The 25,118-nt window shown below is 43.6% G+C and overlaps 1 protein-coding gene across 3 annotated transcripts; it reads right to left on the bottom strand.

Moving 5' to 3' along the window:
* Nucleotides 1–727: 727 nt before the first annotated feature.
* On the bottom strand, nt 728–24,172 carry LOC101881197 (hephaestin). 3 transcript variants are annotated; one of them, XM_034063703.1, is made up of 21 exons: nt 23,625–24,171; nt 21,537–21,737; nt 19,494–19,738; nt 18,538–18,750; nt 17,778–17,957; nt 17,113–17,367; nt 16,384–16,552; nt 15,262–15,401; nt 14,450–14,581; nt 13,628–13,839; nt 11,833–11,983; nt 11,319–11,531; nt 10,314–10,524; nt 9,892–10,031; nt 9,032–9,163; nt 7,974–8,080; nt 7,002–7,227; nt 5,494–5,633; nt 4,970–5,132; nt 2,818–2,850; nt 728–1,414 (listed from the first exon to the last, which is right to left on the bottom strand). In XM_034063703.1, the coding sequence occupies exons 2-21, from the start codon at nt 21,698–21,700 to the stop codon at nt 1,170–1,172; spliced, it is 3,471 nt and encodes a 1,156-aa protein (XP_033919594.1). In that variant the 5' UTR covers nt 21,701–21,737; nt 23,625–24,171; the 3' UTR covers nt 728–1,169. The 3 variants fall into 3 exon arrangements, with proteins under 3 accessions (XP_033919594.1, XP_033919595.1, XP_033919596.1); XM_034063704.1 differs by lacking the exon at nt 2,818–2,850 and having other exon boundaries at nt 23,625–24,172; XM_034063705.1 differs by lacking the exons at nt 21,537–21,737; nt 23,625–24,171 and having other exon boundaries at nt 18,538–18,721; nt 19,494–19,657.
* Between the last annotated feature and the right edge of the window lie 946 nt (nt 24,173–25,118).

Genomic DNA, 25,118 nt, shown 5'->3' with positions numbered 1-25,118 from the left:
TTATTTACCAGGACAGGCCTTTCCACACATGATTTTGTGCTATCTAAAAAGCAAGGGTTCCATTAGTACAACACCTTCTTGTGGCAAACATCCCCTTATCTCAGGCCACACTACCTCATGCTCCACAGACTGCAGCTTATTTGCTCCATGCTGCTAAATTCCACCAGCATTTCAGCTTTCTCCTTATTAACTGTTGCCACATCTGCCTGAACAAACCTATCATTGCACCACAGTGGGTGAAGCACTCCCTGACTTCTTCTGTGCCAAGTATAAGCTCCAGCTCACACAGGACTGAGTCTTTGGCTTGGCTCACAGCAGGAACACAGCACTGACTCAATTCTGGAGATATCAAAATAATTTGAAAGAGAGCAAACCACATAACAGAACACCACAGCATCCCTGACTCTTGCACAAGAAGTTGCATCAGTGTATAGACTGACGGAACTGCAGTGCAGGGAGGACACCAGGATGCTCTGCAGTATTCAGGAAAGCTGCTTCTCCCAGGACAAAACATAGGATGTCCAGTATCAAAGCACACTGCCTGGGGTGCTGAGAGCAGAAGGATGTGCCATAGTAAAACTATTGTAATATCCTCATGAACTTATCTCATACTGTGAAATATACTGTCCTAAATTTGTGTCTGTCCAATTACTCAAAACACAGCAATCCAAATCTAAATTAACTTTTTTTCTTTTGTATTCTTAATTTATTCACACACACCAAAAAAAAAAAAAAAAAAGATCACTTTCTTCCTTCAGATTAATTACTTCAAAAGGCTCACATTTTCTTAGGAGACAATTCCCAACTCAGCTCTGGCATCAGAGCAAGACTGGAATTTGGCCTAAGCTAGTCTGTTGAGAAAGACCAAGCAAGTTGCTCTGAAGAGAACAGGATAGGGGACTGTCTCCTCTCTTTCTTGAGGAAAAGCAGTATTTTAGATTTTACTCTTGTTACTTGTCTTCTTGTCAGTTCAAAGGGTCCCCATATCTCTCCTGGATGGACTTTTTCTTTAGAGTGCTGAGGAGAATACATGAAGAGGTCAGGGCTTCAGCTTTCCTTCCTCAACTTCTAGAAGAGCAGTGTACAGTCAAAGTGATGACCTAAAGTCTTTGCTGTGGACAACGGTCCAGCCTCTGCTCCAAGCACAGAGCCCAAAGTTTATATGGCTGTTACAGCCCTGAATTCTTCTTAGACATGAGTTTGAATCCATCATCCAGGATAGACCTCCGATTGCGTCTTAACTTCTTTTGTCTCTCCAGATAGATGACCATTCCAAGGAGGAAGCAGGCAAGCACAAAAAGCACTATTCCTACAATGGCTAGAGTGATGACTGTGGCCTCTATCTGCCCTTGAGCCAACTTAGATCCAAAAAGCGTTATCTTCTGGGACTCATCCTTATCCTCAAGTGGCAGCTCTGAGTGATAAACAAAAAGATAGTTCCAATGAGAGCCTAGAATACCACCACTGAAAGGTTCCAAGAAATATAGAAATGGAGTAAAAGACCCAATGCAATCATAGCAAGTCAAAGGAGACCTGATTACCATTCATCTAACAGACCCTCATCCCTAAGGTCACATACATTTGAGAACAAAGGGTTTTTTCCCTAATCCACTCCATCCCAGGATCTCAGTCTCTCACAGCTGTTCAACCCAATCAGCTAACTATTGCTATCCCATTCACAGGGGAAATAACCTGAGTTGTGTGTGGGGTCAGTGGCTGGGTTTAAGAACAGAAGAATGAAGAAAAGAACCAGAGTAGAGCTGCTCCAAGTTCCCCACCCTGCTCCAAGCTTCCCATGCACATGGCTGTTGTCCTAACCACCATTATTTTGATTGCATGTGTTCAGTCATTTCAGTGGTGAGCCATTTGATATCCTGAGCTCTCGCATGCTTCCACATAGAGGCAGCAGCCACCTTTTGAGAAAAGCAGCTATTTGCAGAGGTAACAACTGGTGATCAAGGATTTTCACCTCATGAGTACATATAGGCTGGTGCCTGAGCATTGTATAAAGACAAATTATTTCATATTGTCACTACTGCTCTGACATTTCCTACTTTTTACACCCATTGAGTTGCGGAGAAAGATCTAAAATCAGGGAAATAAGTAACCACCATAAACTATTCAGACTTTTACTCCTCAAAAACTTTAAAAGGGCCTTATCTACTACTCTTCCCTGGTACTGCTCAACCAAATGTCTTCTCACATCTGTTCTTTAAAATACCTGAAAGAGCTAGGGCATGTGCTTAGGCTCTTTTCTTGGGGGAAGAACAGACCAGGAAGCAGATGTGCTTGCTTGCATGCTGACTCAGTCCCTTGAGCTAGCGATGATCAATGTGATAATTCTCTAAACCAGTCACCAACAGCCCAAAAAGGGAGGACAACTAATCTAAGGTGTCCCTCAGGATACGATGGAAAGGGATAAGAAAAATCACTTCCTTTGCAACATCCTCCACCAAAGTCCTTTGAATCTCTGCCAGTTTCTAAGCCTATACTCTGCTTTGAAGATGAATCCATATACAGCAAGTACAATAGGATGTGAGGCCACTAAATTTTTCACCCAACATGGTCAAAAAAGCCTAACAAGTACAGCATCCTTATTTGTTAGCACAGACAAACTAACCTGGAACTTTCCCTCTTATCTATCAGTAGCCCAACCTCAGACTAAAACACTGGACAGCTTGAGAGAAGAGTCTATAAGCGATATTTGTGCTCCTCCCTTCTTTTTGCACAGATCTAAATCTCTGTACTGATTAGAGATGTCTCTTTCTCTTCCACCTCACACACACAGAGTATTTAGCAGTGCAACATACACCATACCTGCACTGTAGTTTACAGCTTCAAGCTCTGGCTCTGAAAGGAAACAAAACAGGGTGAAAAAGTGTTGGGCTGAACAGGTAGAGGGGCATGAACATCGCATGCGTGGCAAGGATCAGGTCCACAAGTAGCATGATTTTCCAAAGCTTGCAGGTTTTGTTGTTTTGGGGTTTTTGGGGTTGGTTTTCTGGTTGGGTTTGGGGTTTTTTTGTTTGTTTTTTTTTCTGTCAACATTTCCCTTCTTTACATCACACCAGGAGTGTTTTTGTATTACCTGCTACAAAAGCAGACCCACTCCCCCCACCACAAACCTTTACAGCCTTGGAGAGAAAATTTCTTGTTTTCAGCTGAGCTAGAGTTGACTTTATTCCTAGTAGCTGGTGCAGTGCTGTGTTTTGCCTAATAACACACCAATGTTTTACACTGTTGTTCAGTAGCACTTAACCCTGATCAGGGACTTTTCAGTCTCATGCTCTGCCACTGAGATGGGGTGTAAGAAGCCAGAAAGGACCAGAGACAAGACCCCTGACCCAAACTAGCCAAAGGGGTATTCACTACCACAGCATGTCATGCCCAGAATATCAACTGGGGGGAGTTACTTGGAAAGGACCTATTGCAGCTGAGGTCAGGCTGGATATTGGTCAGCAACTGTATTGTGCATCATTTGCATTTATTGGTTTGGGTTTTCTTCCCCCATACCCTTTTAGTTTTATATTATCTCCCCCTACTATTTCCTTTATTCTAAGTATTATATATACTCAGAGTATCATCCACAATTCTGGTGTCTTCAACATAAAAAGGACATGGAACTGTTGGAACAAGTTCAGAGGAGGGTCATGAGGATGATCAGGGGGCTGGAGCACTTCCCATATGAAGATGGGCTGAGAAAGTTGGGGCTGTTCAGCTTGGAGAAGAGAAGGCTGTATGAAGACCTCATGGCAGCCTTCCAGTATCTGAAAGGCACCTATAAGGATGCTGGGGAGGGACTCTTCATTAGGGACTGTAGTGATATGCCAAGGGGTAACAGGTTAAAACTTAAAACAGGAGAAGTTTAGACTGGATATAAGGAAGAAGTTCTTTACTGTAAGAGTGGTGAGGCACTGGAATGGGTTGCCCAAGCAAGCTGTGAATGCTCCATCCCTGGCAGTCCTCAAGGCCAGGTTAAACAGAGCCTTGGGTGACATGGTTTAGTGTGAGGTGTCCCTGCCTATGGCGGGGGGGTTGGAACTGGATGATCTTAAAGGTCCTTTCCAACCCTAAATATTCTATGATTCTATACTGTACTTCAGTTATTAATCTGTTCTTATCTCAACCCACAGGTTTTGCATTCCTTTTATTCTGTCCCACATCCTGCCCAGAGAGGGAGGAAGGAGGGAGGGCACACAGCAAGTAGCTGCATGGTTCTGAGTTGTCAGCTAGGCTTAAACCACAACAGAAAAGCACAAAGTCTCTGAGCACGTGATGGGCTAGCAGGGTTGCTCACTCACTCCCAGCAAGAATGGGCAGGGAATCGGAAGGGCAAAAGCAAGGGGGGAAAGAAAGGAAAAACAAAAAAACCACCCCCAACTTGTGGGTTGCCTCTTGCCCACCCTACCTTCAGAGTAAAAAACATGAGAAGACCTTGACCACTGTTGTGTGTAAGCACAGTTCAGCAACAGCAAAACCATAGGTGTGTTACCAGCTCTGTTTTGGTAACAAATTTAAAACACAGCACCATCTGGCTTGTTATGAAGAAAATTAACTATCACAGCCAAACCCAGTACAGAGCTACTCACCTTTAGGCATCTCCCAGTGTTTCCTCATGAAATGAAAAGCATTAGGATGTGCATTTAGATTACAGGTAATATTCTCACCAAGAGCAATTACTGGCTGATGGCTGAACATAGTTTCTCAGACACAAGCTAATATAAAGCTTGTAAGAATAATGTGAGCATTGTAAACTCCAGAAACTCATTTGTTGTTAATTCGAGCTGCAGGTATTACCATATTCAAAAGGAACATCTGAAATTGCTAGTACTTACGTAATTACCTGTTCAATTAACTGGCTGTTTATGGTGTGTAAGAGAATTGTAAGTGTGATACAAACAGAATTTAACAGCAGGAGTAGAAAGTGCTGTTAGATGTTTTACAATAACCATCAAGGGTAGCTCCCTACCTGATTTAGGCAAGACTGTGAAGAGTATCTCCATCCCAGCATGAATGTGATCAGACACATGACAGTGGAGCAGCCACGTCCCAGGGTTCCCAACCAACATCTCCACCATTTCAAAGGTTCCAGGGAACAGATCTACAACATCTGCTCTGTAGCTTTTGCCATTCTGTCAAAGGGAAGAGAGACTGTTAGTGTGCAGTGCTCTGTGCTTTTTACAGAAAAAAAAAATCTATTTGTGTTGCTGGAGAACACTTCAGTGCTACTACAGCTTTTAAAAACTCAGAAAAAGATTTCAAAGATTAACTCCTGGCTGTAGCTGGGAAAGCAAACAACCTAATCCTAAAGGTTAGGTTAGACATATCAGCACAATACAAAGGTTCAGCAAGTCAGATTTGGATGTGTAAAATCACATCCCTTTCCTAGATGGGTGAAGCTTCTGCAAGGTCATTCAAGTTCAAGTCCAGAGTCACACACAGGTGACCATACCAATGATCAGTTTCTGCTTTATCACATGAGGATTTTCTTACCTTGTATATAAAGGTCTCAGCATGAAAATGGACTGTGTGGACATCAATCTCCTGACCCATTCCCAGCAAGTACCAGTTCACCAACTCTCCCTGGAACATGGTCAGCCCAGGCAAGTTTGCATAGAGCCTCCCATTGATTGCTGTGGAACAAACAACAGAGAAACAGTAGAAAAGGCTGTTATTGAAATGGTAACAATGTTGAACCATTTCACAGGAAGATAATGCACTACAAGTTAGATGCTACAAAGCTCATACAGCAAACAGTGCATCAATAGTATCTTCCATATGACAATCCCCCAGAAGTTTGTCAGTGACTTGCATATAAGGCCATGTCGTAGCTCAGCTAAAATCTCAAAAACTACCTTTTGCTGAAAACTGCAGAGGTGGTTACTTCTAAAAGTCAAAATGCAAAAATGGACTTTTTAGCCCAATGATCAGGAAATACGTATATATCTATATACACATAAATCTCAGAACAACTTACTTGAACAATGAAAATGGGTAAATCCTGCCAACAGGCAACCCTGTCATTCTGTGTCTCATGCTGGCCACACATGTTACACGCTGTTCACTTGTAAGATCACTACATGGCAGGACTTTATATCATAAGTAGCACAGCCAGAAGGAATACTGCTTTGACTGTAAATGCAGGAGAGGGACTGAAACTGTGATTTGAATGCAATGGAAACTTTCATGCTCAGATGGCAGAGGGAATAAGACTTGGACACGATCCAAGAGCAGGAACACCCACGTTTTACATCCAGATCTGCCACTGTCACTTCGTATAGATTAAAAAAAGCATCAAACTTCAGTGTGTTGGTTGTGCTACCCATAATACTGGTTTAATAATAACAACTTCATGGACATGTTTATTTGGAGATTCTTTATATCACCCAGTCATAATGATAGTACACATAAGGAGATAAGAATAGTGAAGAATTGTTAACTGCCAGGGAACTTGTTTTACCAAGAATACTTTATAGATAGAAAAGAGAGAGAAGCTAACATAAATATGTTAACATAGAGAAAGGTGTTCATCCTGCTATGGTAGAAATGTAATTTGCCATTTTTGGGTAATCAGCTAAAACAACTGAGTCATATATTGCAGCCACACAGGTTGGTCAATTTGAAGTCTAATATATTCTACTGGTCCCAAGACAAACCAAATTAAACTAGTCTAACAAGTTAATTTCACATTCGACTTTATTTTCTATCTCAAGTTAGACACACCAGATAGATGTGGCTATGATCTCTGGCTCATATCTTGCTACTCCTTTTGACAGGGACAGTCATAATGGACAGACTTCATTGTAGATCAAATCTGTACTGTGTATGTGCTGCAATATTGAGAACATACAGCTTACTTCTGTCCAATGCAAAATCGTGAGAGCATTCACTAGGAGTTAAGCTCTTGGGTTTTGGGTGGCTGACCACTTAGAGGTCACAGAATCCACCTGAACTTTCTGTAGATAGTAATGGGTGTTCAGTGGGTGTCTACCAGGCATTACCATGCATTTTGTTGCTTTCCACAAATTTGTCATCCAGCAGGTTGATCTCCTTGTGATTTCCCTTACTGTATTTTTCCACATTCTCCTCCAAGTACCAGGACTGATTTTCATCAAAAACCAGGAACAGTAGAGCGAACTCCCTCTTTACATTCTTCCTGATCCCATCAGATCGCAGTGCCCCTCTCCGGCAGATCTTCAGGGGTCCAATCAGACCACTGTACATATCCTAATCACAGTGAAGGATCAAAAAAGAAACTCATACAACTCTGAAGCAAAGATCTTCTCACCTTCTCTCTTATACACACTTTTCTTTGTTTCAGCACCTATATTTTCTGTTCCCTGTACCACCGCACTGAAAACAAACAGTGCTACTGTGTGTAAGTACTCTCATTAGAACATCAGCTACCAAAGCACAAAACCAGAGACTAAACACGTTCTTTTAAATGCAAATTCAAAAGTCAAATATGAATGGTATCAAAATATTCTGATTGCAAAAACTGCAACTTGAGATAAAAGGGCAGTAATCTCTGGGTTGAATGTTATGTTTTATTCACAGATCCTCCCTGTGAAATCAGTGCTATAATTGATCTTAGCAATGCTCAAATCTTCCTGCTTTATCCATGGGGCCTAATTCTGGAGAATTTTTGTGTTCATATTTAGCACTATGGCTCTCAAATAAAAGCCATGACTGACTGGGAGATGTTCTCATACCCTACAAATCACTGAAGGAAGGTTATTGTCAAGGAGACAGTGGAATTGTTTTATGAAAGTTCATGGTAGAGATAAACAAGGACCAATATCAGAACAAATTTGGAAGATTTTCTCTCCCAAGAGAATGCTGGACATGTCACAAGGTTGTTCCACCTCTTGGCTACGCTAATCCCTAAATTATATCCCTTTCCCATTGTGTAATACTAGAAGGGGTGAAAAACATGTCTAATTTGGCCTTTCTGGTTCTACTTTCTACTTTACCTTTACTGGGTCCACCATGGAATAGTAGATCCAAGGAACACAAGCTGAATCACTTGGCCCCGGACCAGATCTCTCAGGAACTTCCCATCGGTATGTCACAATGTCACCTGAATGAGAGAAGAACCATTAATAACATTAGTAACTAGTGATACACCCATTCACCAGTTTGCTGAGCAGCATGTAGAACAACACAGAAAAAGTGCAATTTCAATTCTGATTTTGTTGTAAACAATCTTCCTTCTCCCAAATACTGTGAAGCAGAATGGAAGTTCTGCTCTCACAAGCAACACAGAGGGGCCACAGGATGCACACACTATCTGGTGCCAGCACAGCCCTATTTTATCTGACAGTTTTGAGGATGGAGCTGACAAAAAAAATTCCATTTCTCTTCAGTACAGATGGAACTTGAGATGACTTTTCATCTCTGGAATACATTTATAATGCTCAAATTAATTTTTAAGATTACTATTTTGCATATTAACAATACATTTCAGAAGGACAAGGCCTCACTGAAAACTTGTTTGCTGCTTAGACAGCCTGCACAAGTTGAAAGAAACAAAAAATTACACAAATTGGCATCTGGACTGTGAAAAAAATATGGTGATTTCAGTCAGCATCCTGGCAAGCAATTGTGCATTTTGCCTATTTTGTATTACTGTGCACATCATAAAGTATAGGTCCCAAAGAAGGGCAGGCTTCCCCCATCATCGGCAGTTAGCCCAGAGTTACCAAGGACTGAGCTGTGAACTCTCACCACCCTTCTTCCTAGAGACACTCCACACAGTGTGGGAGATAAGGCTGCAACAGCTGCAACAGAAAGGTTTGTGCTACAATCATCCTAGGTGTCAGAGCAGAATACAAATTCCCAGGGCTGCTATTTCCACGCAAATGGTATCCCTATACCTAGATGAACTTGAAAGACCACTTATTGTTCAGTTCCAGTTCTCTGCCATAAGAAAACAAGTACATGTAAGCCTGCCTAAGGAAACCAGCCTAACCATAAGCTAAATTAGCTTTGTTAACCCATACAGGAATATGGCTGGAGACCAGTGACTTACCAGGGTTTGCTACTTGTGGCTGTCCCGTCTCTCTTTCCAGAACCCCATGTGCATGAATGGAGTAGGGTCGTGTGGCGTTGTTCTTAAACACAATGTTGAGAATATCTCCTACTTCTGCCCACAGAAAAGGACCTTGAGATAGGAAGAGTGTACTATGAGACTAGCAAAAACTGTCAACATCTCTTGAGGATATTCCCATATCTCAAGATATATTAACAAATAAATATATTATACATGTATGACATTCTCCTCCCTCTTCTCTACCTCCCAGAAACAAAACTGGAGGTTGGTCTCAATTCAAGTCTTAAAAAAAGCCAGACTGAGTTTCACAATGAGGGAAGTGAAGGTTGTTATGCATTTTAACTGTGCCCGGTACAACTAAGGCTTGATTTCTGAATATTGCTATGCTAAATTTCACATTGTGATCATCCCTTGGTGCTGGTTTAAAAAAGTGTGGCAATATTCAATTTGGCCTGACAAGGGCCACAGATCAGAACTGCAACCTATTTTGAATGGTATGCACTGCCTTAGCCTCTCAGGGTGCTCTCTAGAAGTCAGCAGTTATTTCTGTCCTACAGTCAGAAATGCAGGTGTGAAGAATGCTTTGCTGGAGACAGGAAAAAGTTGGCAGGGGCATGCACGAGAATCCATGGTTTCCTACAAGCTGTGTTTAGGACCTTCTTTACTGCTATCTCCAAAGCTATTAGATATGGATAGGAGACAGTCTTAATTCCTCCTCATTTAGCAGATGCCTAAATAAACAGGAGGGCTTCAGATTACAGCCTTTACACACTGGAACTCTAGAGTCCAAGTCTCACCACTGCGTGAGTGGAAAACATACCCTCTACACATACCCTTACCTAGTATCCCCAGGTGCTCGTCACCATTGATCCTGTCCTTGGGGGTCTGGAAAGTCCCGTCGGTGTACTCCCTGTACACTGCCTTCTTGTACTTGGAGCCAAGTAGTCCATTCTCGTTGCTCAAAAATACATCAGCATAGCTGGAAAATGCAGAGTGAGTGCTGAGAGACCCAAAAGCTCAGGGGCAATCAACAGCTACCTTGTGGCATTGGGTTCACTAGTGAATGGGTTTCCCGAGACCTACTTTGGCTGCAAAGATGGGCACAGTGATGGAGGGGCTGCTGCTCCAATCAGCAGCACCACCAACAGTGCCATATGCACCAGGTCGCAGAATGGCCAAGATACCTAATAAGCTTCACCACAGTCTACTGAGAATATACCGAGAAATTCTGCCAAAGGGTTTCCCAGAAGACAGGCTCTACCTCTCTGCAGAATGGTTGTGCCGTTCCCTCTCCCAGCTCCGGTCAGGCGCATAGTCCCATACCACCTCCTCTGCCATGATGTAATAAATCCGCACACCCCTGTACTGATGGGCAGGAGCAGGATCTCTTTTTCCACAGTTGGAAACGGAGTAGCGTTCCCTCATTCCAGCCTGGTAGTGATTGCTCGTCTGGCAGTAGATCTCAAAGATCCCTGCAGGAGGCAGCATGAACACAGAGGTCAGCTACTTTCAAAGATCCCAGGAAACAGCTGTTTCCCATGCAGAGCCTGTGACATGGTTGACATTGGTATGTGTTGTGTGTATGGGTGTTTGTTTAGGGGATTTGGTTGCCACAGGCAGACATTAAAAGGGGTTGTTAGAGAAACCAAGTAGGAATGGCACAACAAAATCCTACACAAAAAAAAAAAAACCATTAGGTTTTCTTACACAATAAGCGCTTATTAGAAGGGAGGAAATTAGCAGAGTAATATAACCATGCTACCACTGCTGAGATGCTGTTGAAGTAAAAGATCTATCTTGTAAATGCCAAAGAGGAGGAGACAACTGGCAGCCGAGGCCATTGCATTGCGTAAGCAAGACAGTATTGTGTGCCCTCCCTGCAAACTGGGAGGACTGAGGTCTGTCAGACATGAATCTTCACAAGTCATGGAGAGGTGAGTTAAGTTCTGGCACTGTCTGCTCCTTTATTGTGAAAGACATGCACGCATGTTTCTCTGGGTTACAGGCGGCAACATCTATCAGGGCTGTTACTACAAATATTAAATAGGAAGTGGCAGCCTAGAGAATCATTGTGGCACAAGATCCTGTATCTCCTGTTTTTCTCCAGAATCAGATGCAAATGCAGGAGCTGTGGCCTCATAAATGGGACCAAAAAAAAAGCATAGCTCACTCTAAGAGTTTACACTGTGCTGAAGAATCAGCCACAGGAGCAAATACCACAACAGGAGACTTTGCCTTCTACTAAGTTAGATGTGCAGGCACTTACCGTTGTTATCAGGTTGCATGAAGGCAGTAGCAAATGTGTGGGGGAACAGACTGGTTGAATCTTTCCGCATTCCATTCATCTGCAGAGTGTTTCCCTGAAACACAGCTCCATGTACATCTGCTTCACTACCCAAGCCCAGAAGGTGCCAGGTCACATTATCTCCTTCGCACACATTCAGCCCAGGCAAGTTACCAAACATAACTCCATTGATGGCTGCAAAGGAGAATGCAATTGATTCTCTGCAGGTAAGAGATTCATTTTGTGCACATGCTTTGACAGGGCAGGCGTAGCAGTGGAAGAGTAGCTTTCTTGTAACTCACCCTGAACACACTCAGGACATACTTCAAGATAGCTGTGCTTCTTGTCCCATGTCCCACCTGCTGCCTCCAGCCTCACCTGATTTCAGGCCAATACAACATAGCCATTCCATCTCCCCAGCTCAGTCTTTAGGTGAGCACCACCCCATGTTTTGCAGGTTCAATCCTGCTGCACAGAGAACAGCATCAGGCCATACCATGCATCCTGTTTGACTCCTTGAAGTCATCATCCTCTTGCACCGAAGCCTCTTCCATCCTCAAATAGTACTTTATGTTTGCATTTAAATACCAGCTGAGGTTCTCATCAAACACACTGAAGAGAAGGTAAAATTCTTTGTCGATCCCTTTCTATAATTACAATAATGGCTGTTAATTTTTAAAACTCACCAACTAACTATCTTTACAGTTAAGGATGTTTTTGCCTGGCTACCATGTTCCCCACTGAGGGCCAGGGCTGTCCCTTTAATCATGTTGAATGTCCCTCTTTTGTTTCACAAGAGGCACCACTTGTGGTTTTCCCATGATATTTCACACAAGTGACTGGAATCAATCCAAGGATACCAAATCACTGCCTCCTTTCCCCATCCCTATAAGTGTGGGTTTCACCATCTCTCCAGATCAGACCTGGGTATCAAGAGCCCAGTCCATGAGGCAGGTGGCTGACTACATTCCATGCCTCTATTCTCCTACCACGGGCCTGGATTGGGGATTTTTTATTCTTTTATTACCCTAATCCCCTGAAAACGTTTAATCTCCTAAGAAAATAATTGTAAAGCATGATGCATTCCCCAACTAAAAGAATACCCCTAGTGTTGTCTAGATTGTCTCTTTGATATCTGCTGCCTCAGCTGTACCCAGAAAGACACTCTGCAGAGAAAGCTGAGCAATTCTGAGTCTGCAGCACACAGGTGCATGAGAAGTGGCCACACACCTTTCCCAATTAAGCATTCATTAAGGGATTGACCAAGATCATGGAATTTCTGCTCCAGATGATTTTTTACTCATCCTACCTTTACAAACAAGTCTGTTTTCAACATCTGCAAATCTTTTATCCTTATCACAGCTCCTTCACATAGTGGGATATATATATTCATGATCCTCTGCTCAGAAGATTCACATTTTCACCCTGTGCAACATGCTGATCTCTTCTGCACTCCCAATTTAGCCACATCATGCCACCGCTAACAGTCAACTCCTCCAGGGAGGCTTTTGTGGAAGCTGTTTTCAGACTTCAGACTTAGCAGCCACTCCCTGATCTACACCACAAGGCAAGCAGGATGGCAGTTTTCCTAATGCTGTTTTTTCACAATAAGGCTCTACTAATCTGTCTTGGACTTCCCAGGATATTAATTTATTGCCTTCCCTGCATTTACTGACATGAGCAGACTACCCAAGTAAAATTCCAAGAGGAAGTTCCGGTCACCCTCCAGGTTTCACCTCTCCATTAAAAGCAGAAAGACTAACATAATTTCCACATGCCTTTGGTTTTTTTTTTGTCTTTTTGTAGTCAATTCTGCCTGAAACTGAACTGATCTTGCGGAAGAAATGAAGCTCACCCAAACCTTAAAGCATTATATCACTCAAGCAAAAAACCTGAAAGTCTTTTAATGTTTTTGAGACCGCAACGATTATTCCACATGCCTCTGAAAGCAGTCTGCTATGCAAGTCTCAGGACAAAAGTTAGCTATAAAGTAGCATCCAATGTACAGTTCAGCCGAGTTCATCTGTGAGTTTTTAAGCAGCACCCAGAAACTATTTCCACAGCAGCCCTGGGGAGCCTGGAACATTAGACTTTCCCATGTGAAAACATCTAGAGGATTGGGATGCGCCAGCATTCCAATGTTAACCTGACTTGTTGCTTAGACTTTACTCTGCTGGATTCATGCTACTATACATCTGTTCTCATTATGTTCCTTGATGTTTGGCTGTTGCTTTCTTTCTCTACAGGAAAGCAAAGAACCTGGTAAGGGCACAGCATGAAAACCCACTTACCTGTTTGTTGTTCTCATCCAAAGTGCCTGGCTTGCAGATAATCAGAGGCCCTACTAAGCCCGAACTGGAGTCTTTGATGGGATTCACAGCTGAGCTGTACATCCTGGTCAGGCATGGAGGGTCACTGACCATGGGCCCAACATGCTTTGGCACAGTCCAGCGGTATGTAAAGTTGTGCAGTGGTGCAACAGAAACCCCATTCTCAAACAGACCTTTAAAACAGAAATTGTCATGGTTATTCCCAAAGTCCCTGTACAAGCTTAGTTCCATCTTCTCACCAGCTACATTCAAACTGGGTTTTACATCATTCATGTCAAATACCCAGCATCTCTGAAGCATGACATGGGTGTTGTTAAGGCACACAGGGATCTGCTCTCAGTACCATGTAAATTTCCCATCACACCATGGCAGAGGTGGGCATGGCAAAGGGAAATAAAGAAGCAGATCCAGCTGCATCTGGGGTGTTAAATATTGGAACCATGTGGCTCTCTAAGCTGGGGTACACGGGGCACACTCTTCTGCTCAAAGGGTCTCAAACAGCTAGAGATGATCTGAGCTTTGGTTTACAGTTTTCTTCTCAGAAAAAAAGAATCTCTGGAAGCATACTCCCTCTGGCACCCTTCCTGGGCACCAGTTCAGTGGAAAGACTCCTTCAGCAAGGCCTCAGGCAGGCTCAGAGGACCAAGGTGGCTTGTACCTAATTCCTGACCACATTCAGTCCTTCACAGCTGCAGAAACTCTCCAGCACAGAGAAGGTATGGGATGTGCAGCCTCACCACCAGCATTAATATTGAATTACTCAAGAAAAAAAGAACCACAAACCATCATGGTACTGCATCCCTTCCCATGCCTTCCCATATGACACTCCATGAGGCTGGATGCTGAATGGCCAGGAGGCTTTGTTAGCAAATGTCACCAGGATGGTGTCTCCAACTTCAGCTTTGATCACTGGACCTACACAAATTGTAGAGAGTATGTCAGCAATAGAGCAACAGCAAACCAAAGCAGCCAGGACCATTTTTCACCCAGGCTGAGTGAGCAGAGGATGTAGAAGAGGCAGGCACTCCACATGTTGGCACTGCTTGAGGCCCTTCAGCCCTGACAGCAGGAACAGGGACTGACAAGAACTGTTCTAAAGCACTTCGGGTTTGCAGGAGAACTCAGGCTTCAGTCATTCATAGACTAAATAACAAAATGGCCAGATGTGCCAAAACACCCTCAGGAAAGGCTCATGTCTCTCACCTACAAAAGGCTTACCCAGCCTTCTAAGACATGTGCCCTGGGCAGGCAGGTAAAGAGGGTTGTGAAATGCTCTAATGCTACCCTTGCCTGTGAGCCACTGCTCCTTCCAGCTAGAAAAGAACTGCTAGTCTTCAATACAACCATCTTATCCTTCAGCCCTTAGTACTAACCTCTGAATATTGCCCCAGTAAAAAAGTGATTCTGTCTATTTTACCATTTCACATCCTCTGCCTGTCCCACTCGCTCTTAGGTGTAACTGCTGTAAAACACCTCCTCTGTGCCTCTCACTGCACCATGAAAGGAGAGAGCAGCTACAGCCAACTGGTACCCCTGATATCAGCATCAATCTCACTGACACCAAAAGCAAATTTGTGTTGCTGGATGATTCCTACCAAGTATCCCAAGGTGTTTCTCTTCTTCTGATTGCTGCTTTTCCTCACGGAAGCTCTCATCAGTATATTCCACATACTTTGCCTTCCAGTAGACTCCTCCAATTCTGTAAGGGCCACGCTTGAAAAATTGCTCAGCGGGGCTAATTGAAAAAAGAAAATATCAGGCAATTTCTATGAATCAGTCCTGTTCTCCTGCTCCCTCTTCCCCACACTCCTCTGGCAATGTCAGCAGCATCTCCAAATCAAGAAGCTTTTCAGACAAGGACTGCATCACCACTTTGGAACACGCACAGCTTTTCTGTGAAGCTTTTTAATCCTACAGACTCATCTACCTACATGTTCAGGGAACACCTGTGGCCTACAGCCCTCTCCCAGCTGGAACAGCTGGATTCAATGGCACAGATCTGAACAACATCTCAACACGAGATGTGCAAGACAGGGCAGTAAACAAAACCGCAGCGCAGAAAACAGAAAGGCTGTAAATGACAAATCCTCCATCATCACCCGCTCCAAACACAGACATAATATGCCTTGCAGGAAACTCAGCTTAGTTACAAGGCCAGCTCACAGGTAAAAGGAGCTTTTCCTTCTAAGTTCTGCAAAAGAGTTGCTATTTGGCTTTTGGGAAATCATTAATTTATACTTTTCCATCTAAGAGGTATATCCTCTTCAACAGTGTCCTAAGGAAGAGAGGGGGAGGAATGCCTTTGTTTCAGTTAGCCAAAGTCTGAATGAGAAGTCACTCACCAACTGCTATCAAAATCATGCGACATGTGGGACAGAAGGATGTTGGAGAGGTCACTTTGATTTCCCAGAAATAGCTTGCTGCAGAAAGGCTACATTGAAGCATATTTGCAGGCTAGCTCTGCCACCTTGTGTCTGCTGCAAGATGTGCTTTCTTAGTAGCTCAGCACACTTCTACCTGAAATCACCCAAAGTGCCTAGCATTGCTCTCAGTACAGCCTTCATTTCCAGATGGGGTGATCTGCCTTCCCAGGAGTTCCACATGAACTGCAGGTATGTATTTTGGTAAGAAGGAAATTCCACATTTTCCTTAGCAGCCTCTCCATCACAGACCAGAGACCCCCAGACATTGCCCAAGCCCATTAGCCTCTTGCTTACCTGCCTTTCTCACTCAGCCGTTTTCCACTGCTTTTGTCGAGTCCTGAAGGTCCATAGTCCCACTGCACCTCCTTTGCAGCTATGTAGTATTTCCGAACCTTCCCCTCCAGGAGGGTTGCTGGAGATTGCCGAGAACAGGGCCGGACTTCATACAGTGCTCCCATCCCAGCTGTTCAAGACATGGCAGACATACAGTGCTTTACCCCTCTCAGCCAGTTTGACCAGCAATGAACAATCCCACCTTCCTACCATGAACTGGCTATTTTCCTTTATTGTCCCAGAAGGTGATTAGATGGTTCTCACAGCAAGGAGTTTGTATTAGTGAGCAGAACTTCTTAATTGCATTCTATGGAAGTATGGGCAAAGAACAAATAGAGCCTTCTGCTGTTCTCATGTACCATGACGTACCATGCAAGTGCCTCTCACAGGGACTACAGATTGAAGCACTGCCTCATCTTTGCTTTCTGCTGTACCAAATATTGTCTTCATTACTAATCAGCACAGAACATCATACAGTGATACAAGCCATGCCCAGGAAGTCTGGCCCACACTTCACTAACCAAGTCATCCTAATTTATACAAGACAAGGAATCACTCAATTCATCTAGGGACGTTTTCTGTGGGAATGCTACCCAAGGCATTGTCCCCTACCACACTGCATCACAGGACTACACCAGGAGATAAAACAGAGGCTGAAGAGTACAGGACATATTACAACCTTTGCCTTACCTTCTATGTGATCATTGACCTGACAGCTCAGTAGCCATCTCCCAGGGCTACTGGGGATCATGTCTGCTGTAACAAAAGTGGCTGGGAAGAGGCTGGCCACATCTGTCCTATGGCCTCGAATATTGAGCGTTTCTCCATGGAAGTAGGCTGTATGAACATCAATTTCATTGCCCATCCCAAAGAGATGCCATGAAACACGATCTCCAGCACACATCGTCAGCTCAGGGAGGTTTCCAAACACATAACCATTAATAGCTGCAAAACCAGGCAAGCAAAAATCAGATTAGAAGAGGGTCCTTCAGAGCTTCTGCCAGCAAATCACAGTATAGATGTGTTTGCAGGATGGACCTAACAAGAACTCAATCCCCCCTTCTTGTTCTGGAGGCCACAGCCTCACAACTCATTTATAAAATTAAGTGTATTCAAAAAAAATCTCCAAATTACTAACAAAGGCTCCCTCATGCCAAAGATTAAAGGAAAATAACATTTTTTTTCTGGAGTTGGGAGTATCCCTGTGACACTGTTCACTTAGCACAGTATCTCAGAGCTTGTTGTCTCCCTTCTCCCTGGCACACAATGGCCAAAAATGCATTTCAGGATATCAGAGTACCAAGACCTCTGGAGCATCTGAGCAGAGTCTGTGGCTTCATGAAGGTGACACTGACCATGCATTTTGTTGCTTTCTTGAAATTCCTCATCATCTTTGTCTACCAAGGCTGGATCTGTGCAGAACAATGCTATGTTTTCATCCAGATACCAGCTTAGGTTCTCATCCACCACACTGAACATCAGAAAGAAATCAATGTCCACATCCTGACGTCTTTGAGAACTGCCAGTCAGCATTCCTAGAGTGAAAGAAAGGACGTACGAATATTCTTCCATGCAAGAAAAGCAGTCATCAGCACATGGATTAAAACATCAGTAGAAGAGTAACTCTTATCACACAAATTACACAGATGCTTTCCCCAGCATCCTGGCATAGCTCATAGCAGAGTTCCAGCAAACTCACTCTTATCTAGTGTATCCCCGTTACTACACTTCTCACTCCCAAGCGCCTCTGCCACTGCATGACTGACCCACACCACCTTCACCTTTCCTGCTGAAATCAAACAGTCCCCAGTTTTTAACAACACATAAACTAGGTCATGGATAGGATTCCTGCTTTTAACAAGGACTCAAACAGATCTCTGATGAAGAGGCCTACAATTCACCTGCACAGCCACTACGGGAGCAAGACAACGTAACGACTAGAACAAAGTCAGAACACAGTCTCTGTCCTCTCCACTCATACTGCATTTTCCTCTGAAGCTGCAGCTGCCCACCGAAGTATCTTCTCATCCCACTCTCTTTCAAATCACAACAAAAATCCTATAAAGATGCAGAATGAAGCTGCAACCCTCAGCTGCTTTCTCTTGGAGTTTTTACCTTTTTTGCATGTAAGTAATGGCCCAATTAATCCAGATGCAATGTCCTTTGGTGCATCAATATGGGAGTGGTAGATCCATGTCAAGCAGTTTGGGTCATCAACAGTTGGGCTGTGATCTTCAGGGACAGTCCAAGTATAGGTGTAATTCCCTCCTGGGAAAACAGCATCATCCTTCTTCTGATCCTGGGGGGACATATCAGGATACAGGGATCCTAGAACAATTGAGCAACCACAACATCCATTCAAGAAGAGAAGAGGTGCCCACACATAGAATCATAGAATAGTTAGGGTTGGAAAGGACCTTAAGATTATCTAGTTCCAACCCCCCTGCTGAGCTGCTCTTATTCAATAGAGTTGCACATAAATACTTGGGTAGCAGATTTCAAAGTGACATTCACCATACCAAGGCTGAAATAGTATTTAATCATGATTCCCTAAGATAGACTGAGACACAGAACTACTGTAAAGTAACTTTCCCAACAAACAGAACAGCACAGAGCCAGAAAGATGATTCCCATTTCATCTCTTGCTACTTTGCCTTCAACCCTGCAACATGCTCCAGTCAACCTCTCTACAATGTTTAGGGTTGCTTCGAATAGCTGTTCTTTCGTCTCACACTTCACCATTCTTGTGAGCCACCTGAAGCTCACACTCATGATTCTTATACTACAGCACTTCAAATAACAAATACAGCTCTTTTCCTTCTTCACCACTCTCCCACTAGCAAGTTTTGGAAGTTCTAAAAATAAAGCCACACTGTGTCCAGGTCAGTAAATTACTCCTAGACCCATGAACCTGCTAATCCAGCATCAGGTAACCTCACTAAACTATTGGTTTCCTGCAACATAGCTTTGGGCTAACCAATTCTGTGGCTTTACAGACATCTTTCCACAATGCACACTCCTAAGTGCCCAGGGAGAAAAATCTGCCTCCCTTATGGCAGTGCTGTGTTTACCTTCAGAGTCCTTTTCGTAGAAAACTCCATGAGGATGGATTGTATATGGTCGACTAGCAAAATTTCTTAGGTGTACTTTGATGGTATCCCCCACTTCTGCTCGGATGATAGGCCCAAGGAACCCCAGCCAGTCAGGTTTAGGAATCTCAGTGGTATATGTGGAGTCTGTGTGCTGCTTATAGACAGATTTCTTGTATGTACTTCCCACCCTGTCTTTTCCAGGTTGGAGGAATTTTGAGGCCTTGCTGTTAAATTCAAAAAAGGGAAAGGCACCATGAGTCATGCATTATATAAAACAGCTGGTTGATAACAGAGTGGAGTGACAATGACACATGGCTTTCTCAGATAAGCCTGAAAGCTTTGGTATTACAGAGGACTGCCTGTGCTTTCATGGCATTTGCAACTAAATCACTTGAGGGTGGGGGAGATCTCCTGAGCTCTCTGACCAAAATGTAGTCTAAAAGATGGTTTTCTACTGAACAGATTCCAAATTATTTCTTTTAGCAGACAGAACAGCAGACAAGTCAGGCAGGTATGCACCCAACATGTAAGCAGCTTCCCGAGTTAAACTTCATAGAGATACTGAAGTTCAACTCATGAGTACATTTGCACTTTATGGCTAATTCTTAGTAGATAAGAGATGAATCATGGTCCAGGCATTAGTGGAAGAGATAATGAGAGCCAAGGTTACTCCCCTCATTTCCCATGCACTATCAATCACCCTACCATAATGTGAGTAACCCTGAAATACAGGCAAACTAATGTTTATCTCTTGAAGATGAATAATTGAGACTAAAACATGAAGCACTGACTTTGCCATTGGCAACTGTGAAGGGCTGGGCTATAGTTGTACAATCTTCAACTCATCCCTTTGTAATCAACCTGCAGCCACTATTAGCAAAGTTTAAGATAATTCATACTTTTAAGAGTCCATTTCTTCCCAAGAAAATAAAACTTTTCAAGTATTCATATTAATATCATTCATATCAATATCACTTTGTTTTCTACATTGTATAAATAAGTACCATTAGCTAATTGTTTGCAGTGACAGAACAGTTTTTAAATTGCCAAGTTTAACATCCTTAAATTTCATTCTCTTCTCTTCATGTACTATGAAAGAAAGCAAACAAACCCCTCTACACTCATTATCACTGCAGGAGTCAATGATAACATCTTTATTAATTGTGAATTAACCCTGTGAACGATTTTAAGTCCATCCAGTGTCTCCAGAAAGACTTTTCCACACTAAACTAACAGATCTTGACATTTTTCTGTGAACTCCTCCCATTCCTGCTGTGCTGTTTATGAAAGATAAGTATAAACTTCAGTGTTATTTATTATGGGAGGTGGGGGTAAATGACAGAGCAGGTCAAGAAATACAGGTTATTCATTACAGAAAATGGGATGGAGGGAAGCACAAATGCCTTTAAAAAAGATGTGGAAAGCTATGCAAAACAAAAAACCAAACAGAAAGCAAGGAAAAATTTTAATGTTTTGAAAACAGAAACTAAAGCTTGTTTCTGTAGTGACTCAAAGTAATTATTGCAGTTTCCAGATTTACTTCCCCAACAAAACCAAAGCATTTCTCAAACCTCTAAAATTACATGCAGGAAAGTCCATTAAGTCTAATGCTTAAAATTCCATTCAAACCAAAACAAACCAGTTCTGTGAAATCATTTACATAAAGGCAAAAAGTCACCATGCCTCAGGATATACAAGCTGATCACCAGCTGGAATTAAGAAAAATGAAACCCCAGGGCAAAGTATTGCACAATGGGTTCTATTATAGTGCTTGTACTTCCCGCTGGTGTACAGGCAGAGGATGTTCTTTTAAACCAGTCATTCATTTTCCCACTAATACAGTTTCTATGTTCCTATGTGTCCCAACACTATGATGAAATAAGTTAACCATTAAACTCATAAAGATCAGACATCAGATAGTCTTTTGCTTGCTTAGATGCCTCAGAATACTTCCTTGAAATTACTCACAGAATTACTATTTCAAGTCAGTACCAGACTAAGTTCTTATAGAAGCAAACATACGGGTTATGTGTGATGCTTTGGTTAGCAAGTACATTCCTCCCTGTTGGAGCATAGTTCCAGTCCACCTCGTGGATCCCCAGGTAATAGACTCTGGTGACACCTCCAGCAAACGCAGGTGACAGCACGTGGATGTAAAGCAGCAACAACCAAAACAATCCCATCATAGCCTGAAGTGAAGATGATTCTAGACGTTACACCTATCTGGGAGAAAAGAAAAACAAAGGTAGTGGAATACGATGACATGATTTGAAGGTACTAGACACTTTGCAAGGGGATGAAAAAGTCCGGCAGAAATCCTGTTGTGATCATTATTCAAGGTGGATTGAGAATATGCCATGCTGATCAGTCCCCAGTGCAAAACATTGCCAGATTAACAGATTAACTTTTGTCTGTAGTTTGCTTCCAAATGCTTTGTTCTATAGTGTTAACAGAATACTAACTCAGTAAGCATTCACACAGCAGGAGATGAGGTGAACAGATTCACAGCGAGAGCTATGTTAGCACCTGTAAATGCCATACACCGTGTAACTGTCATTTTAGGGCAGCAGTGTCCTGTGCAGAAAGCACCACACACACTGGAATTTCAAGTGACTGTTTTTTCACTGCCTCTGATGCCCCAAACCATCTCACAGGACCACACACAAGAGGAAATAATCCTGAACAAGTATCTTTGTATTTTAAACTGCTGCCAATATCTATTCCACTAAGCCACTTGAGAACATACGAGTTAGTCACTATGAAGTAATTTTAAATTGTAACTTCTTTAAAGACTGCTCTTAACGAGTGATTCGCTGTAATCCAGGGAGTGCATCCTCACAGTGGGCTGCCCAAGGCTCTTTGCTTAGTCTAGTTCCATTAAATATTTCCCCCATGATTTAGATCCTTACTCATAAAACTTCTCATCAACACCAAGCTCGGTGTGAATAAGCACCAGGAATACTCTGAAGAGAGATCCAGGGCAAGTTGCAGAAACTATCTGAAATATGCAAAATACATCTTTGTGAATGTAAGAGTAAAGAACTACATGTATGAAGGAAAAGCTGATGCAACATGGAGCAGCAGAATTACACCAAAAGATAAGAAAATAGCTTAGGGTTAAGAGGGATGACAAACTAAACCCACAAGAAATCTCATCCAGTGATATAATTAACAAAGCTGGATGTAACTGATAATAAAACTGCCATCTAAACCAACATCCAGCTCTTGACACAACAACAGCAACTTGGAAAACATTTAGCAGAGAGAAGCAGAAAGCAAAAGAATTGGAAAAATGTGACGCTGCAAGAAAGCTTAAAGGAATCAGTTTTCCTTAATTTCAGGAAGAGGGGATGGAGACTTAACACCATATCAAACAGATTTTTCTCTGAAGAGCTTATCAATATTTATTCTCCCCCATCTTTGGTAATAGCAACATAAAAATATGAGGTTTATTTGCAGCAAGGCTAGATATTCTGTAAACTTTCAGCTAACATGACATCACACTAGAACAGCTTTCTAGCTGTGAAATTTCTTCCCACATCCAATATACAATACACAGGATTCAACCCCAGTACATGACAAAGGAGTAGATACCTTCCAAACATGCTGTAATATCCCCAGAAACTAATGAAACTAATGATCTCCCTAAATCCGAGATGGTTTTAATCCATGTTTCTGCCCCAGCAGTTCCACCAGCAAACCCTTCAGGTCCTGATCACACACCTGAAGGAACTCAGGCATGGAACACTCCTTTTCCCACAGCCCGAGAAGAGCAGGGATGATGGCACTAACCTCACCAATCTCAGTCCCTGCTGCTGGTGCTTCAGAAACTGCTCCTGCTCGTGGGGAGGTGAGGTACCTGCACTGACCTCCTCACTGCACCAGTAAAGATGTTTCAAAGCAAGGCATTCAGAAAGCTTCACCCATGCTGTCTCACCAGACTAGCAAAGGGCAGCGGTAACAGCAACAAGACAGAGCTGGCAGCACCAGCCTGAAGCCTCCCACTTTGTCAGCACACACCCTGCTGGGAAGGACCAGGGGATGACTGAAGTAGCCTTCTTGTCACCGAAGGCCAAAGTACACAGGAGCAGTTTTCCAGAGAAAGCATACCCAGTGCATGGGGTGGCCATCCTCAAGGGAGCTGCTGAGTCCAAGGAGTCAGTGTAGGCTAATCTTTATGTCCTCTTACATTAGTGGTATCTGCAAGCAACATCAAATCCTAGGAAAGGGCAAAGCTGAGATTGTAAACCAAGTGTAAACAGCAGATCTTAGAGCTGGTTGCAAAAGCTGCCTGCTGAGACAAATCCCTCTGTTATCAGCTCAGTTTCCTACATGTTAGAGTCCCTATTACAACAACAAAGCTGCACACAGCAGCATCAGGATACACAACAGAATACATACTTGACCAGAACTCACAGGAATCTAAACGACTTGTGAATATGCTCTGGCACCGGAAAAAAAGTGAAGGATGAGGTCTCTGGAGCAGCTTTATTGAGGCTTTACAAATAGTTTGCGTGGACCCCAGGCTTTCTGGTTGATCAGGACACTGCACATATACCTCTGGGGTAATTTTAGGAAACAGCAAAGTAGCATCACTGAATCTTCACCCAGTGAAGGTTCAGCAGGCTACAGTGATTCTGTTCTTACACTTTGTCTACAGTAACTTATAATCATTTAGTCATTCTACTAGTACAAAGAAAAGGAAACTAACAATCTTAATTGTTTTTTGTTGTTTTTTTTCAAACCCAAAAAAAGCCTTAGTTTTCCCTTGAAATAAATGCCTTAAGGAAAAAGGAAAACCACAAACCCAACTTTGTATCACATTTATCCCTGAAACTTCATACTTTACAACAGAACCCTTACTCCCAGGACTGCCCTTTGCCAGTTCTTCAATAGCACAGAAATCACAATTTAACAGAAAATTAGACTTCAGTTCACGTAGTAGCCAACCAACTTTCACTGACCAAGGCAGCCTGAACGCTAGCTTCTTCCCCGACTCGAGAGAAAGCGGGAAGGAGCTTGTTCCTTACATGCTGCGCGGGCCGACACGGGATCTGCCGGCGGCTACAGCCGAAGGCAGCCCCGGCGGCGGAACCTCCCGGAGTGAGACTGCACCGACGCCAGAGCGTACAAAGTCCGTACCGTCAGCAGGCGCTACCTCGCCTCCGCCTGAGCTCCGCCCGTCCCCCGCGCGAACCGGGCCACCACACTGTGCACCTGCGGGCTGCGCCCCGGTCGCACCTGCAGCTGGCCCCGCCGCGCTCCACCGGCACACACGGAGTCAGAACGGCAGGATCCCACCAGACCTCCACCCCACCACAGCGCGCCCCTGCCCGTCCCACCCAGCACCGGTGCCCCGCAGTCTACCCCGGCCGGGTGGGGGCTCAGCCTCCCGGTGTGCCGAGCCCCGGGAGCGTGGGGGTCGGGGCAGGGAGGCTGCACGTACCTGCTAGGCGGGACAGGCTAGCCCGGGACACAGCCCCACCAGCGATCCCTCCCCAGGGACGCCTCAGGCGAGGCAAGGCCCTTTAAAGGAGCCCGCGGAGTCACGTGGCCGTCCCTCACCCCCCCCCCCCCCCCCCCCCGGGAGCAAAACAAGTCACG

Source organism: Melopsittacus undulatus, chromosome 6, assembly GCF_012275295.1.
Source record: "Melopsittacus undulatus isolate bMelUnd1 chromosome 6, bMelUnd1.mat.Z, whole genome shotgun sequence".
Classification (NCBI taxonomy): domain Eukaryota; kingdom Metazoa; phylum Chordata; class Aves; order Psittaciformes; family Psittaculidae; genus Melopsittacus; species Melopsittacus undulatus.
Note: the sequence above shows the minus strand (reverse complement) of the source record. Positions and strands in the feature narration are given on the sequence as shown.

What these genes read in the sequence shown, in the direction of transcription:
- LOC101881197 (XM_034063703.1), bottom strand. Translation starts at nt 21,700, where the DNA reads ATGATGGGATTGTTTTGGTTGTTGCTGCTTTACATCCACGTGCTGTCA. An exon ending in CAAAGCATCACACATAACCC is followed by an intron (nt 19,739 to 21,536) that starts GTATGTTTGCTT and finishes TGAATTTAACAG; the next exon opens with CAAGGCCTCAAAATTCCTCC. An exon ending in GGAGTCAAACAGGATGCATG is followed by an intron (nt 11,532 to 11,832) that starts GTATGGCCTGAT and finishes TCTCCTTTGCAG; the next exon opens with CCATCAATGGAGTTATGTTT.